The 20,284-nt window shown below is 50.0% G+C and overlaps 1 protein-coding gene across 1 annotated transcript in view; it reads left to right on the forward strand.

The window, feature by feature from the left end:
- Window positions 1-278: 278 nt before the first annotated feature.
- Window positions 279-20,284, forward strand: part of SCARF2 (scavenger receptor class F member 2) — a 177,395-nt gene continuing 157,389 nt past the window's right edge. The window contains exon 1 of the mRNA XM_014602041.3: window positions 279-771. Coding sequence (XP_014457527.3) covers window positions 635-771 — 137 coding nt within the window. The 5' untranslated portion in view covers window positions 279-634. The remainder of the gene's footprint in view (window positions 772-20,284) is intronic.

Here is a 20,284-nt window from a genome sequence, read left to right on the forward strand (position 1 = left end):
GCAGAACACAATAGGATGAAGTTCAACAAGGATAAATGCAGAGTGCTGCACCTAGGGTGTAAAAATATCCGGCACACCTACTGGCTGGGGAATGACCCTCTCAGCAGCACAGAAGTGGAAAGGGATCTAGGCCTATGCAGTGCAGAGGAAATAAGCCCCAGGGGCTATTAGGACAGGGAAAGGCCTCTGAGGCCCCTGAGCCCTTCGCCTCCCTGGGCTGCGATGGCCAGGCGCGGGCTGCAGCAAAGCCAGTCCAAGCGCTGCCGGCCCCCTCCAGCCCTGGGGGAGCTGCAACCTGAGCCGGCACCGGGAGCGCCCGCAGCCGCGTCCAGCGCGGGGAAGAGGCGGCATCGCCGCGTCCCCCAGAGCCTGGCCTGGGATCAGGGGAACCAATGTGGAATTTCCTGGCTGGCCGGGCGCCCCTCCTGCTGCTGCCGAGAGGGGCGCGGAGGAGGCGGCGGCGGGGGCAGCGGCGCTCGCGCTGCAGTTTCCGGCCTGGATCCTGAAGGCAGCAGCTGCCGCCGTCGGGACCGCCGGGGAGCCCGCGGGCTGGAGAGCGGGCACTGCGCCGCGCCCGCATGGGACCCGCGCCGCGGACCTGCCGCCGCCCGGCCAGCCACTGAGCCAGCCGCTCATGGAGGGCCCGGCCGGCGGGCTCCGGAGGCTGCGCCAGCCCCACGGGGCTGCCGCGCTGCTGCTGCTGCTGCTGCTGAGCTGGGGAGCTGCCCAGGAGCTGAGCTCGAGGGGGAGGAACGTGTGCAGAGCGCCCGGGTAGGAGCAGCCTTGACCCCGCTACCGACTTTGGCGCCCCCGTCCCTGTCCCGCGAGCCTGCTGCTCCGGGCTCGGGTAGGGAGCTGCCCGCGGCCGCGGAGCGGGTCCCGCCGGCGCCGGTGCTGCCCCTGCCCCTGCCCCGCTCTGCGCGGCTCGAGCAGCGGCGGCCGAGGGAGCGGGGGCGCGGGAGGAGGACCAGGCACGCAGCGGAGCGGGAGCGGGAGCGTCTGTCCCCCGGGGCGGGGGCTGCGAGTGGAGGCGGGGGAGCCCTTTCAGGCAGCGGGGTCCGGGCGCGGCGGCGGCGGCGGCAGCCAGGGCACCGCGCAGCTTTGCGCCGCCCCTTGCCGGGCCGGGCCGGCCCTCAGTGCCACATCGCCGCGGGCGGGCGGGCGAGCCCCCAGCCCTAGTCGCGCGGTTCTGGCTCCGGAGCCCAGCCTTGCAGCAGCGCGGAGTGCCAGCTCAGAGCTCCGCATGCCTTTGGTTTCCCCTCCCTCCAGCGGGAGAATTTAACCCCGTGATGTGCCTCGGCGTGGCGGGATGCTGCAGCTCCCGTCCTGGGCTCCCCACAACGGCGGAGCTGGGCTCGGGCCCCCCGGCCCGGGCTGCCGCCTGCTGTCGAGAAGCCCGGGCTTTTGTGGGGAGGGTGACTCCCTACAACAGGTGTCCCCTTTTCCGAACTTTGTGGGGAGAAAATTCAGGCGAACTGTAACCTAAAACCCAATGGAAAGAGGCGATACATCTGCTTTAGATTTAAACTCTTGCAAACAAACCCTGCTAGACAAGCGGACTTTCCAGTTCTGTGGAATTTCTGCACAAGGTCTCTCTCTTTCCCTCCTCCCCCATGGAAGCGTCTGGTCTGTTTTTCTTCCAAGACAAAGTCCGTTTTGTGTATTACTGTGGTGGATGGGGGAGGGGGAGGGGGAGGAGGGAGTCTGACATGAAATATGTTGGGGGAAAGGGAGGGCTAAAGCCTGAGGAAGAGCTGTACTAAGATGAACTAGATTTGATATTACCTCAGGCAGACCCTTTTTTGTAGTGAAAAGAAGGAGCAATTGTGAACGTGGAAAATGGCACGGCAGACTTCTCATGAGTTCTGGTCTCCATCAGGACCTCTTTTAATTGCAGATGGATAGGACAGTTGGTGAATTGTGACACCTGGGAGAGAAGTTCCTGGTGTTGGGACACAGAATGGTGGAATTTAGGGATCAAAGGAATCTTAAGTCATCTAGCTCACTAGCGAGCCCCAAGTCGGATGTGATGGGGCCTCTGAGGTTCGCTGGCCCCAAGCCACTAGGTAGTTTGTGGAGCAGGGTTCTGCAATATATGTCCTTTGGATCTAGGCTACAGAGCCAGGGTGCTTTGGTGGCTTTTTGCGGCAGGATGACTTCAGTGGTATATGGCTGCAGGGAGCTTTGCCTGCACCACAGTTGGGTAGTAGAGACTTTTGCCTGCACCATAGCTGGTTGGTAGAGAGCTTCGGCCAAGTGACAGAGAGCTTAATTCATGCTGTGCCTGGGCAGCAGGGAGAAGCAACAGCAGCCAGGTCCTAGAGCTAGCCTACCTTGGACCTGAGCTGGGTCGTTCTAACCCACTACCAGAAAACCTTGCTGACTGTTGGGCTTGAATTGGAAAGACTTTGATTTTGTTTTAAAAAGTTTGGACTGTTTTAACTGCTGGACGTCAGTTGCTGTTGTCCCTTTCCCACTGCTCCTCATTTTGCCTTGGGGCTGAAGTATGAGGGAGTTTAATTTTCTTTCAGCTTAAATTGCTTCTGTGCTGTGCTCTCCCAACAGCTGGTAAGAAGCCTCCCATTTTATTATATCACTGACACTATAGATAGCTTTTAAATGAATTGCCTCATGTCAAACTAAATGACCCCACATCACTAAATGTATGACTTCTCCTTTTCAAGGTACAGGCTTCTAGGTGACATGGGAGGAGGAAAGGGGTCATATGATCCACCAACAAGCACGGTATTTAATAAGTCTCTGGTTGTAGGGCAGAAGCCAAGACCAGGTCCTGAGAGGAGGAGGAGCCCCTTTTCTCTTGCCCCTTCCACAGGTAGGGAGCTGGATCAACTTGGGTGCAAGAAATATGTTCACCTTGCTTTTAGACACAGAAATTGCTTATATAATGGCTGTATTCAGCAGAATGTCAGAGCTGTGCTTCCCCCTCCTCAAATTACAGGCTGAGTTTTCTAATGAGACACTTCATGAAATAGATCATCAATCTTCTTGTTCCACAGCCATGTGCTTATTGATCAATTTTTCTTTCAGCACAGTCAATGGAAAGTTTCTTATTTGTTTTCCTAAGGGAAAATCTTGTAGTTTTGGTATCCCACAGCTTTTGAATCCACCCATTTTCCTTCTTTCTTTAATCACCTGGCTCCCCAAATGCAAAGAGAACCAGCTGGGAGGTCGCATTCATGGTTTTTCCATTCTGAGCTTGTCTTGAGGCTGATTACAGGGGTAGCTACAATCACATGATGTTTCAGAGGAAAGTGATGCATAGAATAAATGTGTGTGCAATGAAGCCAAAATACAGGAGTGTCTGCTGGAACTGCTGATGGCATGAGGCAGACCATTCACTGTAGGGAGGCAGCATCTTGGAAGTTCCTCCTGCAAAACACTAGTACTGGTATAACTAAAATAATCTGTCATTCTCATGTGCTTTGAACTACAACTTTCCCCATTTGGGTTGGGTCCAGCGTTGACCAAGTGAGGGTCCTTCCTTTAGTAGGAAAAATGCTAAATGCTCCTCACTAGTTGACCAGCCCTTTCACTCACCATCTCAGTAGGCCACAAGACGGAGAAACAGGATCATTATTTTATTTTATTTTTTTTTTTAATGAAAGCTGAAGCTGTCATGTGATTCCAGAAGCCCAGTTCTGGGGGATCTACTACCCTAGAAGAGGGCACTGGGTTCTTTACCTCCTGGTCTGTGTAATGAGGATCATAACATCATCTTTCTTCCATTCCTTACCTGTGTAAGCTGTGGAGTGCCCAGCATAACAGGGCCTTAGTAACAGCTTGGGTCTCCAGTAACTATATGATCACAATTAAATTTAGTAGGCGTGTTGGGAAGGAGGGGGTTAGGATAGGTAGATGGAAGGGTAGAACATATGGCAGGAGCACAGGAAAGAATAGAGAAGGGTAGTGGCCAGCAACCTTTTTTCAAGCTATGGGCCAGAACAACCTGGCTGCAGTCTGGCACAGGTCAGGTGGCTTTGGCAGTGCATCAGCAGTAGAAGGCTTTCCCTGTGTCCCCAATGAAGACAGGCAGCTGAGATTGTGCCATCACTGCTTTTCCCTGCCTCCTGCTCCTTGGCCGTGGTGTGAGCACAACTTCCAGCTGGAGCAGAGCTGCACCATGGCCAGATAGCTGGAAGCTGCCTTCACGCTGCTCCTGCTTTTCCCCACCTCTCCACCACCCAGCCTGGCCCTGGCACAGCTTCACTCTGTCTGGAAGCTGTGCTCACACTGCAGTCTTGGAGAGGAAGGAGCGGGGCAGAGGGGTGGGGAGGCAAAAGCAACAATGTGGGAATAGCTTCCTGACCCTGGTGCTCCTTCATGCGGCTCAGATCCGGCATGGACATGGGCATGGGCATGGGCACGGGCATGGACACAGACAAAGCCCTGTGGCTCTGTGGGCTGGATCCAGCCCAAAGGTTGTATGTTGCGGATCCCTGGGAAAGGGGATAGATGGTAAATAGTGGCTGCTTAGTTTCTCATCAGCAGTAACAAAAGTTTTCATTTCTTTTTTCTTTCCTATAGCATTGGATTTTAAATGGAGGATTCAACAGTTGTAAGGGAAAAGCTTTATTTTTGTGCTAACATTGGAACCCAGTTTTCATTATAACAAAAAAGGACTCTGTTTGGGGAAATGTAGCTAATTTGAGGAGATGAAATTAAATCCAGATCTCAAAAGCCTCATGGGAAGAAACCACCTAAGAACCAGTGATTCTGTGTGATGTGATTCAGCAAGTTAAATACCACAGAAAGAGCAATAGTTTCCATAATAAAGGGAGGAAAACATGGAAAAGTGGGAGGAAGGAAAGTTGAAACTTTCTGATAATATGGTGAACTGGTTCAGTAGTACCCCAGGTTGTGGTAGAATTCCCATCACTGAGAACAACATTGAGCACGTCTACATGTGCACTTTAATGCACAGTAGCCTATTTTACTGTGAATTAAAGCATCACATAAAAAAACTTGCAATGACGCTAATGTACAGTAGAATAGGCTACTGCACATTAAGCATCACTTAAAAACTGCACATTCACTGCTGTGCATTAAGGCAGCTTAATGGGCATTTCTTTAGTACCTCACATTGGAGGTACTAAATTGAATGTATATTAGAAAAAGTACCTTAATGCATGTGTAGACACACCCATTGAAAACTGGGCTGCACACAACCTTAGTAAGTCCATTTGGGAGCTGTATTGCACAGGTCAAAAGAGCTGTCCTCTATACCTCTGTGATACCATCCCTACACAGCCCAATCTGGCAACCTGTTTTCATAGGTAGCCTTTCACTTGGATCCTGTGTCCACAATCTCATCTAACCTCTACATTTACCATGCTACCGGGAACAATTTCCTGAGTATGGATAGGACTGCCCCTCGATAGCTACAGAGGGTTATGTTATGGGACTCACTTTCACACTAGGAAAACTGCCTGAAATAATAATTAAAACTAGGTAATCATCATGGTGACAAGGATTATTCTTAACAGCTTCTGGAAAGGAAAATCATACAAATTTGTTAGGGTAAACTTTTCAGAAACTACTATATGACTTCATGTCTCTATGGCTTTTCTCTTGACCCCATGCTGTCACAGACAAAATAAGCTCTGCCCATTTGTTCCTTAGTGGAGCTTAGGAGCACCCAAGACCAATCATTCGGCTGTGAAAGTGGCATGTAGCAAGCCTGAGCACTACACTCAGCCCTCCTGAGAGAGAAAGATTGAGTGCAGTCCTGGAGCACACACTGACAACGGTCTCCAAGCTGTCTTCACTGCCTAGTTCCTGGTCGTGGGCACTCCTGTGCAGGAATGAGTTGACAGAGTTCAGTTTGTCTGCAGCTGGTCCTGGAGTGGAAGAAGGACTATGCAGATTTTGCCTCAGGCTCCTTTATTCCATTTGGATTATTAAAACGTTTTTGAAAATATTATCTTTAGCTCTTTGATTGTGTCAAATTAACAGTCCTTCTGCTAGATGCCAGTGGCAGCAACCAGACTGGGCTCAGTCATTCTCAAAGTCCTTTTCTTAAATAAATCAAGTGTTGCCTCCAGCCTCCACTCAGAGTTGGCTCTGGGGAAATAAACACCAAACCATGTCAGGTCCCTTTTGTGACCAATTTTCCTCCTTAGAAGAAGGTATTTAAAAACAGTCATCATGGATCCACAAAGGGCATATCATGCTTGATCAATCTGATCATCTTCTATGATAAGATGAGTGGCTCTGTGGATGTGGAAAAAGTAGTGGATGTGGTGTACCTTGACTTTAGCAAGGCTTTTGATACGGTCTCCCACAACACTCTTGCAGGCAACCTAAGGAAGTATGGTAATGGACTTTAAGGTGGATGTGGATAGAAAACTGGCTGGATCATTAGACTTAGAGGGTAGTAGTCGATGGTTCGATGTCTAGTTGGCAGCCAGTATCAAGTGGAGTGCCCCAGGGGTTTGTGCAGGGCCTAGCTTTGTTCAATATCTTCATCAATGACATGGAAAATGGCAGAGTTCAGCAAGTTTAAAGATGACACCAAACTGAGGTGAGTAGTAGATATGCTAGACCAGGTCACAAAAGCCTTGGATGCAGGTGTCACAGTGGACATAGTCTTTCTGGACTTTGGGAAGGCTTTCAACACTATCTCTCACCCCATCCTCATTAAAATATTAGGTGACTGTGGTGTCGACATCTACACAGTCAGATAGGTCGCAAATTGGCTGGAGGGCTGCACCCAGAGGGTGGTGGTGGTGGACACATCATTTTCGACCTGGAGGGATGTGGGCAGTGGGGTTCCCCAGGGCTCGGTCCTCAGACCCACACTGTTCAATATCTTCATCAGCAACTTGGACAAGGGGATGAAAAGCACCTTGTTCAAATTCGCAGATGACACTAAGATGCAGAGAGAAGTGAGCATGCTAAAAGAGAGGGACAGGCTACAACTAGACATGGACAGGTTACAGAGATGGGCAGATGAGAATAGGATGGGTTTCAATATGGACAAGTGCAGGGTACTGCACCTGGGGAGGAAGAACCAGCAACATACCTACAAGCTGGGGAACTCCCTTCTCGTCAGCACAGAGGCAGAAAAGGATCTTAAAGTCACTATTGATTCCAAGATGAACATGGGCCGCCAATGTGGGGACGCAGTCAGGAAGGCTAACAGCACCTTGTCATGCATCCATAGATGCATCACGAGCAGGTCCAAGGAGGTGATCCTTCCCCTCTATGCAACATTGGTCAGGCTGCAGTTGGAGTACTGCATCCAGTTCTGGGCGCTGCACTTCAGGAGGGATGTGGACTGCATCAAGAGGGTCCAGAGGAGGGCCACTTGCATGATCGGGGGCAGCAGGGTAGGCCATATGAGGAGAGGCTACAGGACCTGAACCTGTTCAGCCTCCACAAGAGAAGGCTGAGAGGGGATCTGGTGGCCATCTACAAACTTGCCAAGGGGTACCAGCAGGCTATGGGAGAGACCCTGTTCCCCCAATCACTGCTGGGAGTAACAAGGAACAACGGCCATAAGTTGATTGAGAGTAGATTCAGGCTAGATATCAGGAGGCACTACTTCACAGTCAGGGCGGCTAGGATCTGGAACCAACTTCCAAGGGAAGTGGTGCTCGCTCCTACCCTGGGGATCTTCAAAAAGAGGCTAGACAATCACCTAGCCGGGCTCATTTGATGCCAGCATTCTTTCCTGCCCATAGCAGGGTGTCAGACTTGATGATTTGCTTAGGTCCCTTCTGACCCTACCAACTATGAAACTATGAAACCAGAGGGTAGGGTTAAGATTCAGAGACACCTAGACAAATTGGAGAATTGAACCCAAAGAAGTCTCATGAGGTTCAATAAGGACAAAAAGACTAGCAGTATACTGAGCTGCACTGGTAGGAGCGTTGCCAGCAGATCAAGGGAAGTGATTATTAGGGCTGTGCGAAGCTTTGGTCACTGATTTGAGTCGGAGGAGATTCGGCCCAATTTGGCAACTGAATCTCCAAATCCGAATTGAATCAAGAGACTCCCTGTCCCTCAGCTCGGTGACTGGTGCCTCCTGGGTCTGGGAGTGCACCCAGGGTCCCCCCACGGCCGATTGCTGAGCTGAGGGGGGTGTGGGGTGGTCCCCCATGTGCTCAGCAGCAGCCCCAGAAACGGACCAGCAGTACTTCCGGTCCACTTCTGGGTATGCCACTGAGTACACAGCCCCCCCTCTGCCCCTGCTGTTGTGGGACACTCTATCTACCCCACCATTTCAGCGTTCATGAGCCACACCTGGTACCTCAAGGTATGTAGAAAAAACGTTTCAAGCTGTGTTTATGGCCAAATCGCTGATTCTCTGACTTAGAAGTGAATCTTCAGATTCAGATACAGCTGAATCAAATCAGGACAATGATCCAAATCAGCGAATAGAATCACTGTCCTCCAAACTGGGAAGAATCTGAATTGAATACTGCATGCTTTGCACACCCCTAGTGATTATTCCCCTGTATTCAGCACTGGTGAGGCCACATCTGGACTCCTGTGTCCAGTTTTGGGCCCCCCACTACAGAAAGGATGTGGACAAGTTGGGGAGAGTCCAGTAGAGGGCAGCAAAAATAGGGGGCTGGGGCACATGACTTATAAGGAGAGACTGAGGGAATTGGGCTTATTTAGACTGCAGAAGAGAAGACTGAGGAGAGATTTAATAGCAGTCTTTAACTACCTGAAGTATGGTTCCAAAGAGGATGGAGCTAAACTGTTCTCAGTGGTGGCAGATGACAGAACAAGGAGCAATGATCCCAAGTTGTAGCAAGGGAAGTTTAGGCTAGATATGAGAAAAAACTTTCTCCCTAGGGGGGTAGTAAGACACTGGAACAGGTTACCCAGAGAGGTTGTAGAATCTCCATCCTTGGAGGTTTTTAAGACCCAGTTTGACAAGGCCCTGGCTGGGAAGATTTAGTTGGGGATGGTCCTGCTGTGAGCAGGGGGTTAGAATAGATGACCTTCTGAGGTCCCTTCTGTGGTGGGCCAGTAGGGGGCGCTCCTGTGTTGAGCCGCCCACCTCACTGCGCCTGACCACCTTCCAGGCTCCGAGTGCCCTCCCTGGGGTGCCTCACATCTGGCCAACCCCTTCCCTGGAGCACACCCGCTAGCCTGGGGTTCCCACTGCCACCATCCAAGGCTCTGGACTCACTTCTGGCTCCGCGCACCTTGGAAAACGCAGGCCTGATCGTCCAATGGACACTAGACCCAATACAGTCACTTATTAGGAAAGTCTCCCTTAGTCCACAGACCTAAGGGCCCTCCTAGGCATAATTTAAACCCACCCCTCAATAAGTCTCCACACCAGTAACAAAGGAGAACTTTATTGATTACAGGAGGTAGGGTGAAAACGGGGTAAAAGGCAGAGCAGTATCATAGAAATATCAGAGGAATATCAGAGGAATCCCATAGAGCAAACCAATATGGCTGAGGTAGCCCTTTTGATCTTGCATCTGAATTATTGTAAGCTAAATATCTAGTTGGACCTTGAGTAGCTTACTCACACGCATCGTCCAGAGGTGGTTGGAGTTTTCCTCTGAAGGCAGGTCACTCTTTGAGCATGCGGTTATGAGGAGGGAGCCAGTTTCAGATTCACCTGGGTGACCGCATGGCTAATGGCTTCCCTTCTTCCTGGCCCGGGCCTTTAAATAACCTTTCTGACCTCAGCAGCCTGGTCCAATTGAAGCTGCCAGTGCTGGCCACTAGCCAACCAATTAAAAAAAGCATCACTGGCTACCTGGGCATCACTGGCTACCTGGGCCAGGTAGCCATCACCGGCTACCTGGGCTCACCAGCGGGGCTTTTTCCTCCCCCTCCCCCTCCCCAGGTGACCAGAGCATCAGCCTCCGAGGCACCAGGCTTTTGTCATGTAGGCAGGGAGGCAGATCCCCCGCCCTGAGGAATTCAACACCAGCCTCTCACGGTGGCAGAGACAGACTTCTGGAGAGGGACACAGATGGTGGCCTTTCTGCCACACCTTCCAACCCTGATTTTCTGTGATTCTATGTTCTGTGATTCCTTCTTGACAGCACTCCGTCTTTTGGGAACAAAGAGTAAAAGTCCATCTGATGAAAAAACACACAAAAATATGAGACCTTAGTATATATATATTTGTATGTAAGAAATGAAATAATAAAATCTTCAGGAGCTTTGTCAGCACTCTAGTACCAGATAATAAAAGTTCATGTAACAGAGCTCTAGTTTGTTTCACCAAACCCCATTTGCAGGACACGTCAGCGTTAGTGGTTGACAAGAAGTGGCTCTCCTCCACTGGTTTGTTCTAGTCCAAATAGAAGTATTTCACTATGTCCTACTCGAGTGAATGACAGCCTGTTTCAGTAAAGTGATTTAATCTAGGTTTCCACTGGCCAGATACACCAGGGTGCTATGAAGTCAGACCAGCCCTGCTGCTACTGACAGTGATATATATAAATAGAGGCAGCTGGGGGTGGCATGCTCAAGATTGCTGGGGAGATGGTTCAGACATATCCTAAGTGGAACTCATATTTGGGATATATGAAATACTGAATAGTTCAAAGGTCACCTGGTATGATTTAGCCAGAGATGACCCTAGCTGTGGACAGATATGCATTGGTAGTGCTCCAAATGCATCAGCGCTTTGAAGCATTTTCAAAACTTTAGCAGTACCAGCTGCAGGAGATGTTCAGAAAAAGCTCCTGGCTGGAGTGCTTCTAGCCTGTGAGTGAGTCTGGTTCCAATCATGGGCTCACTAATAGCCTGGTCCCAGCTGGTTAGCTTTAGTCAGTTAACCCAGGACTGGGATGGGTCTGTGAGTGACCCAGGTCCCAGTGGGAGTGAGCAGGTGGGAAAGTAGGCAGGCTGTGCAACCTCAGGGCTGTACTTCATGATTGTCCACCCTTCTCTCCATCCCTCCATCCTTGGAGGTTGGGAGAGAGTGCAGAGTAAGGCACCGTGGAGTGGCTGGGGGGCTACAAGACCTCTTGTAGTGCTCTGGTGTGTACATAACATATGGTGCTACAAAATGTAGTGCTACAGAGAAGTACCCGTTTCATCCAGAAACATATCTGTAATGTTTGCTCCATTTTTGTACTGCTTCTGTCATGTTACTAGCATTATAGGGGATGTTCACATCTGTCCCCTCAACTTTTGTAATACTGTAGTTTGTAGTGCTATAAATGTAACCTCTGTCCACACCCAGCCTGTCCTCTTGAACAGGGATTGAATTAAAAGACCTCTTGAGATTCTTTCCAGTTTATTTTTCTGTGATTAAATTTCTTTTGATTCTATAAGATGGTAAATCAAGATAAGTTTCATTTAAACTTAAAGCCAACAAATTTAAAATTGATAGGCAAGGGTGTGGTTGATATGCAGAACTCACTATCCAAAGATAGTACTGAAACTAGTAGCTTAGCATTAGAGCTTAGATTAGAGGATTTCTTAAGGTGATATCTTTTACCACCAAATTGCCCGAAAAGAATGATGGGGGTGGGGAAGTGGGCAGGCGGGGGTGGAGCCCTGTGTCTGGCCCCACGCCCTCCCACCACTCTGTGTCTGGCCTCGCTCCCCACTCCTGCTGCCACTCTGTGTCAGGCTCCACTCCACCCCACCCTGCCACTCCGTGTCCAGCCCTGCTCCCTCCCACCACTGCTACTCCATGTCAGGCCCTGCTCCAAGCGCCCCCCCCAGTCCACATCCAGCCCTGTTCCACACCCCCACACTCTGCATCCACCCCGCCCACTGCCACACCGCGTCTGGCCTCACTTCTCCACTCCCCCCCACCACCACTCTGTGTCCAGCCCTGCTCCTCCCCCTCCCACCACCACTCCACATCTAGCCTTGTTCCACCTCCCACTGCTCCGTGTCCGGCCATACACCACCCCTCTCCTGCCCCGCTCTGCATCCGCCTGGCCCTCTCCACCTGGCCTGTATGTATATATATATAGATTCAACCAACTGGGTAGTTGGGATACTTAGACTTCCCTTGAGCATGAGGATAGTGAGGTCAGAAGAGTGGCTGTTCTGTGAGAAATGTGTTCCTAATGGGTATGTGTGTCTTTTATATTTTTCTGTGAGAATTCATTGTGGCGTATAGTTGCTGTTTAGTTTCACCCACATAGTTGCCATGAGGACACATGGTACAGTGGATCAGGAATATCACATTTTGGGAAAAGGCATATTTAGGAGCTGTGGATTCTGATGGCATTGTTATGAGGCATGTTGATAGTAGTGGCAGTGGAGATGTGTTAATAAGTTAAGCCTTTCTTGCCAAGGCAAGGCTGTGTCCCACTTGATGTCTGTTGGAAAGTAGCATTTTCTTCTGATAATGGATTGGGCAAAGTTAAGGAGCTGTTTGAAAGCCAGGAGGCATTCGGCCTGCACATAGCAATGGAAGGTAATGCCTGAGGACCGGCATGTCTGGGAACAAATAGGATATGGGGTGCTAGGTATAGATGCTGGTTAGGGCAATGGATGTTGGCATCATAGGGCAGCTGTGATATAATGTTCTGGGTGTACAGCCAGTCAGTAAGGATTGAGTTATGGGGTACTTGGGTGTATAGACTTCCTAGTGACTAAAGAGGTGATTAGGAGTCAAACTCAGGAGGTCTGGCTAGTATAGGACAGCAGCCTTTGTGTCTTGGGGCAACGGGGATATTGTATGGCCCAGCAGGAATTGTAAAACCTCTGAAATGACTCGGAGCACATTCTCCAGGCAAATGAAAAGGGCTAAGTACTGACACTGGTGGAGCCAACTCTGTGGAGTCAGAAGGAAAGTATCTGTTCCCCACTCTTGGGACTGCATCTTTGGGCCAGCCTGCCTGCACAAGTTCTGAGTAAACGAGGCCCCCACGGAGTGGGAGGGAGTGGGGCTGAGACAGGGGCAGGTGCTGCCCAGCTGGGGTGGGGCAGGGCACGGGATGAAGTTGTGGGTGGCTCATCCGGGAGGAAGTGGGGGAAGCTCCCTGCTGCTGCACACATCCCTGGGGGAGGCATGTGCCTCACCAGGTTTGTGCACAGAGTAAGGATGTGCTGTCCACTGAAGGCTCAGGGCTAGTGGCTGCGCCAGTCTCTTCCCAGTGGGGAGACTGGGCCAGGGCTGTACTTGGGGCAGGCAGGGGAAGGGCAGATGACAGCGGAAATGAGAGGGGGGGCTATGGGGTGGTCTATGGCCACCCCAAAATTTGCCATAGACACCCTGTAGCCCTCCCTCCCAATACCACTGCTGCTGCCTGCCCCACCCCCGCCTTCCCTGAGCGCAGCCTTGCCCCAGCCCCCCTGCCAGAAAGAGGTCAGTGCAGCCCCTGGCCCTGAGCCTGCAGTGGGTAGCCCACCTTTGACCCATGCACAAACCCGGGGGGAGGGGGGCACATGCCCCCATGCCTCCCCCAGGGGTGCACTCAACAGGAGGGAGCCATCCTCCCCCCCCACGCCCCTGCCCCCCACAGACAAACCTCCTGCAACTCCTCCCCTTGCCCCATCCTGCTCCAGCTGGGCAGCGCCTGCCTGAGTCACAGCCCCAGCCCCACTCCCTCCCTCACTTTGGGGGCCTCAATCCACCTCCCCTGTGTCCCTTCCCTCCACAGACTTACTGGTCTTCTATCCTAACCCTGCTCTCCAGTGTATCTACTACTCCCCCAGCTTGGTGTCATCTATAAATTTGCTGAGGGTGCACTCTATGCCATCTTCCATGTCATCAGTGAAGATATGGAACAAACCCAGCCCCAGGACTGCCCCTGGGGCACTCCACTTGATACTGGCTGCCAACTAGACATTGAGCCGTTGACTACTACCCTCTGAGCCCAGAGATGCAGTCAGTTTTCTACCTACCTTGAAGTCCATTCCCATACTTCCTTAGCTTGCCTGTGAGAATTTTGTGGGAGACCATATCAAAAGTCTTGCTAAAGTCAAGGTACACCACATCCACTACTCTCCTTGCATCTACAGAGCCAGTCATCGCATCATAGAAGGCCATCAGGCTGGTCAGGCATGACTTGTCCTTGGTGAATCCATGCTGACTGTTCCTAATCACCTTTGTCTCCAAGTGCTTAGAAATGATTCTTTGAGGACCTGCTCTATGACTTTTCCAGGGACTCCCTCACTGTGAGGGCCTTGATCTGCCCCCCACTTCCCCCACATACACCTTCCCTCCCCCCACCCTTCCCCACAACAGATTTACCAACTGGATGCTACTCTCCAAGCTGCGTGTATGTTGTGGCTATGTGCATGCACACAGCATTTATTGGCAACATTATCAAACACATCAGCCAAAAGAAGCCAATTGCCAATAATGTCAATTTTCCTTTTATCAGTGCCAAAACAATATGAACTGATGTATCGATGTACCTCTAGTCCTTCCTCTACAGTTCTAGAGGTCTCCTTTAACACTGAATCGATGAACTTCTCATGGCGGAGGATGCTTCAGAGCCTCACCACCTCCTCCTGTAGCTCTCTTGCCTGCTTCTTGAGGGATGCCACCAGGAGGCACTACTCACATCGCAGGCATGCCCTCAGCTGGCCGTCACTGGAGTCTTTCAGGATCAAGGAACAGTAAACAGGCCAACTTACAGGTGAGTTGACTAGGGAAAGTGTGCTTAGAAGAAGGGCAGTAAGAGACAGAAGGCAGATTAAGAGACCCAAGGAAATGGCTGGAGGATGTCCCTGGAAAAGTCATGGAGCAGGTCCTCAAGGAATCCATTTCTAAGCACTTGGAGACAAAGGTGATTAGGAACAGTCAGCATAGATTCACCAGGGGCAAGTCATGCCTGACCAGCCTGATTGCCTTATATGATGAGAGGACTGGATCTGTAGATGCCTGCCTGCCAGCTGCAGTCTCCACAGTGCCAAACCCTGACCTGGGTGGAAGCCTCGATGGTGAGCAGTCCTGCCTGGACAGACACCTCTCAGGTGCAAGTTGCAGTGTCTCAGGCATTGCAACATCCTCTAGCCATTTCCTTGGGTCTCTTAATCTGCCTTCTGTCTCTTACTGCCCTTCTTCTAAGCATACTTTCCCTAGCCAACTCGCCTGCAAGCTGGCCTGTTTACTGTTCCTTGATCCTGAAAGGTTCCTTTTTTCCTGCTGCCTCTCTCCAGACTTTAAGGCTGTCCCTCAAAGAGGGGAGGTAAGCTGATTTATAAACTGACTAGTGAACTGCTTACAAACTGCTTCCCCTTTTTGCTGCTTCTGTTCACTTGCTCCCTAGTCATTCAGGGAGTCTCCTTTTATACCCTGCTGGGTCTGGACTGGTTCTGCTTCCTTGTTAGGGCTTTTGTCAAGCACAGACCACAATCACCCAGCAATCACTCAGCTTGCAACACTCTTAGCTTCTCAGAGCACACACCCAAAACATGCAGCCCCCAAAACAAACACTCATTAAGCTAAGCACATAGGCAGTCCTGGATCACTTACCTTCCCAGGTCAGGATCTGGTACCTGGTTTCTCTTCCTCTTCCCCGTCCTCCTCTTGCCTACAAACTGCTTCCCCTGTTTCCTGCCCCTGTTCACTTGCAGAGTGGTTGTAAAAGAGCTTCTAAGCCCTAAGGGTTGAATGCAAGGGTTTGTGTGGAATTTGCTTGTCATTCCTGGAAATGTTCCTGGATCCTAGTTGAAACAAAATGATCCCAAGTCTTTTTTTTGTGATACGTGCTTCCTACTAGCAAAAAGAGAAGGTTAAGTATTGGATGTGTTGGTAGCAACACATAAAAAAGATGTTTGCTGATCACAGATTTTCCAACCTTGTTGACAAAGGCCTAACAAGGTCCAGTGCTGGAATATGAGGTTAAACAAGTTCAACCTTGAAATAAGATGCAGTTACGAAGCAGTGACAAGATGTCAGCATCGCCATTATTTGGTATCTGTAAAGCAAGATTAGATATGTTTTTTTTAAAGAATTGCTTTAATTGAGTTTCTGGGAGAATTTTTGCTACCTGTAGGGAGATGAAGGGTTTGGGATTGGGCTGCCACTGCATGCTCATGGATGTCCTTTCTGGCTTTCGGATCTCTGAATCTTTAAGTTTGCTGATTAATCCCTCCCTTCTGGGGAGAACTGGATCATGGTACTCAGAACACTTGCAGCACTGCATTAAGACACTGATCTGAATCAGATGTCATGCTGCAGGGCTTATACTGGTCATCTGCAGGGGTCAGGAAGGATTGTGCACCTGAAGCACAATTGACCAGATGTATTCCAAATGGAAGATAAAATTCAATGTAGATAAGTGTAAAGTGATACACATAGGCAAAAATAACCCAAATTATACCAACATTATGATAACCCAAATTATACCAACATTACGTGGTCTACATTTGCTATTACCATGCAAGGAAGAGATTTGGGAGTCATTGCAGACAGTTCGCTAAAAGCATCAACTCAGTGCTCAGCAGCCATCAAAAAGTCAAACAAAATGTTAGGCATTATTAAGAAGAGAATTGTAAACAAAACAGAAAGTATCATTATAACCCTTTATAAATCCATGCTTCAGCTACACCTTGAATAGTGTGTCCATTTCTGGTCCCCACACCTAAAAAAAAGGATATACAACATCTAGACAAGGTACCGAGAAGGACAACAAGGGTGATTAGTGGTATGGAAGGTCTTCCACATAAGGAGGCTAGGCTAATTTAGTTTAGAAGGGGTGCTTGAGGAGCGGCATGATAAGGGTTTACAAATTACTAAATGGTGAAGAGAAAGTAAATAGGGATTTATTATTTATTGTCTCTCAAGATACAAGAACTAGGGTCACAAATTGAACTAGTAGGTAGGAAGTTTAAAACTAAGAGAGCAAAATTCTTTTTCATACAGTGTGCAATTAAAGTCTGGAACTCATTGCTACCAGATGTTGTGGAAACTGACAGCTTAGCTAGATTCAGCAAGGGATTGGACAATTTCTTGGAAAAAAGGGTCATCAGTAGATGGGAGTTAGGGATACAGCCTCTGAATTTAGAACTTCCTAGACCTTAAAAATGCTAGAGGCTGCAAGTGACAGAGGAACAGTGGAAAAAACCCTGATCAAATCTAGTTCACTCTCCCTTTCAGTATCCGCTCTCTGCCAGTGTGACACAGGATACTTAGTCAAGATGGACCTATGGTCTGACCCAGTAAATGGGAGTTCTGACTTATAGGTTTTTATGTTCGGGGGGGGGGGGGGGGTTTGCCTTCCTCAGAAGCATCAGAAACTGGCCACTGCTAAAGACAGGGTGGATCTATCCTCTGAGGTATATGTAGGAAACACTTAGATACCAGAGATCACATTATTCCATAGGTCACCAGATTTTTGGTTGGGAAGGCATTTTCCCTCAAGACTTAGCCCCCTCCCTGTAGCCACCTCTCCAGCACCGCCACCACCCACCTGCCCTGCGCAGCTGAGCTCATCCCACTTCCGCCCTCAGTGTAGCCCTCCCTGAGGAAGAAGCTGGCGCTGCTCCTGCAGCTGGCCCAGGCTCTGGGTAGCTGCTGCCAGCCATGGAGCTCAGGCTGCTTGCAGCAGGGCTTGCAGCCTCCCAACAGCCTCCCAACTGCCTGCTCGGAGCAGCCCAGGCTCCATAGCTAGCAACAGCTGCCCAGAGCACAGACCAGCCATGGTGTGCCAAGCAAAATGGCCTCACATGCTATGCTGTGGCACACATGCTGTGGGTTGCCGATCCCTGTTCTAAACATTAGGTGACAGGTTAGGGATCATCTACTCTATCTTCCAGCCCTTCTTTTGAAGTTAGTTCCATAGGCAGACAGAAAACGGAGATATGCGGGGCCAGGAAAAGGAAGAGAGCAAGCTGGAGGGTGGGTGACTCAATGGGTGCATCCAGACAAGCACGTGCTTGCTTTTCCTTAGAGACAAAAAACAGCAGCACATAGTTGTGCCAATGCTACTTATCCCTGGGGATCACCCCTGCACATGCGCTCCGGCATGTGGCAAATTCTCCTGGATGTGGCGGGAGGGTGGGGCCAACACCTGGGCTGGCCCCAGCAGCCTTGCGTGGGGGCCTCCCAGGGCTGAAGTGGCAGTGATCCAGGCACGCATAGTAGCCTGGCTGGCAGCTGGAGCATGACTCTGGCCAGCCAGGTTCCAGTTTCGAGTGATGCGTGCTGCAGCCACGCACACCACCCCACTTTTTTTTCTGCATTTTTTTCTGCATTTTTTTTTAGATACCAGGATTTCCCAGTATTTAATTTAGCTGTCATGCTGCAAATATGCAGGATGGCGAACAGATCCACATGTGCTGCATGTGTTTCGCAGCTCCACAAAAGGCTTTGAGGTGCTTGAAACCACATGTTCCTGCTCATGAGGACGTGGCCATTAAGGTGACTCCTGCTCTTAAAGGTCTTGGGTTCTTGCCTAGAACTTTATTCTCAGTAGGGCAGAAACTTCCCCACTGCTCCCTATCCATTTTTTCTGATGAATATTTGTGAGTTATAGTGGCTCAGCTTCAAGATGAAGGATGAGTGTAGATGGGGTAATGCCTAACGTGTGGCCTAGTGGTTTGAGCACTGTGCAAGGAAGTTGCAGAGATCATAGAATCCTGCAAAATAGGGCTGGCAGGGACCTCTGGAGGTCATGCAGTCCAGCCCCTGCTGGAGGCAGGATCACTTCATTTGAAACCATCCCATACAAGTTATTATCTTTTTCCTAAAATTACAAGATCAACACAAAAAACCCTTGCTTCTGACACTACCACAGTTAACCCTTGCAGCACAACTACATAGTATATTGCCCAAAGACACTAAAACCACCCTTACTTGACACAGGTAAAGCAGAGGATGGAGACTGTCAGTGCCCCGCTACTGAGGTTTGAATAATCGTATCTCCTCTTATTTGCCTTTTTTCTGCAACTGAATATATGTGTTTCTTTCAACATCTCCTCAAATGGCTTGCCTACCAAGCCCTTTTTCATTTTTGTTGCTGGCTCCTGGCCCCTCCCTAACTTCTCCATGTCCTTTTTAAATGCAGAGCCCAAAACTAGATGTACTCTAGATGAGACCTAACTAGTGCTCAATGAAGAGGCACTTTTACCTCCCATGTATCGCATCTAATGTTCCTATTTATGCAGCCCCAACAACATTTTTGCAGATATGTCATATTGTAATGTGTGGGATACTTCTGTGACTGCAAGTCCTGTCAGCTGATGGATTCACAGGGTCAGCAGCACATGGTACCATCAGCTGACAGGGCTCCCAGTGTCTGGGAGTCCCATCAGCTGACAGGGCTGCCAGCCAGGAGGGCACAGTGACACATTCAAATTAAGGCTGGATAGAAACCAGCTATAAAGTTGTTACACATTCTAGCAGTATTCTGTTAGCCTTCTTGGCAACAAGTGTGCCCTTGTTGCCAAGAAGGCTAACAGCATACTGGGCTGCATTAGTAGGAGTGTTGCCAGCAGGAAGTAATTATTCCCCTCTGTTCTGCACTGCTGAGGACACACCTGGAGTACTGTGTCCAGTTTTGGGCTCCACTGCAGAAAGGATATGGACAAGTTGGAAAGAGTCCCCCAGACAGCAACGAAAATGATTAGGGGAGCTGGGGCACATGACTTATGAGGCGAGACTAAGGGAACTGGGCTTATTGGGCACCTATACATATGCTGGATGTCTGCTCCGATTTTTGTTAATTATTGCACATGGTGGAATATCCATCCTTGGAGGTTTTTAAAGCTTGGCTTGACAAAGCCCTGGCTGGAATTATATTGTTGGGGATTCCTAGATTTCATAGACATTAGGGCTGGAAGGGACCTCATGAGATCATTGGGTCCAACTCCCTGTCCAAGGAGCAGGAAGTCAGCTGGGGTCAGATCACCCCAGCAACATAAGCATCCAAGCATTTCTTAGAGGTATCCAGAGTAGGTGTTTGCATCACTTCTGGGGGGAGTCTATTCCAGACTCTGGAGACTCAGATAGTAAAGAAGTTTTTCTTTATGTCCAGTCTAAAATGGTCTTCCAGCATTTTGTGACAGTTAGACCTTGTCTTCCCTTGGGGTGCCCTGGTGAACAGACGTTCTCCAAGTTCCTCATGCACACCCCTTATATACTTATAGGTATGGGCGACTGATGCCTCCCAAGTCTGGGGAAGGCACCAGAGGGCATGACCAGGGGGTCCCCCAGCAGCCAGCTGGAGCATGCAGCACAACGGCAGCCAAAGTGCCACTGATGGAGCAAATTTTAGGGGGGGCACAAGCACTCTCCATGCCCCCCTACCAGCCGGCACGCTCACTGTCCGGGGGGCACCAGCACTCTCAGGGGGGCACGTGCTCCCCCCATACCCCTCTATGAGTCACTTATGCTTATAGGCTGCCACCAAGTCAC

The sequence above is a fragment of the Alligator mississippiensis genome, chromosome 10, assembly GCF_030867095.1.
Source record: "Alligator mississippiensis isolate rAllMis1 chromosome 10, rAllMis1, whole genome shotgun sequence".
In the NCBI taxonomy this organism is placed as follows: domain Eukaryota; kingdom Metazoa; phylum Chordata; order Crocodylia; family Alligatoridae; genus Alligator; species Alligator mississippiensis.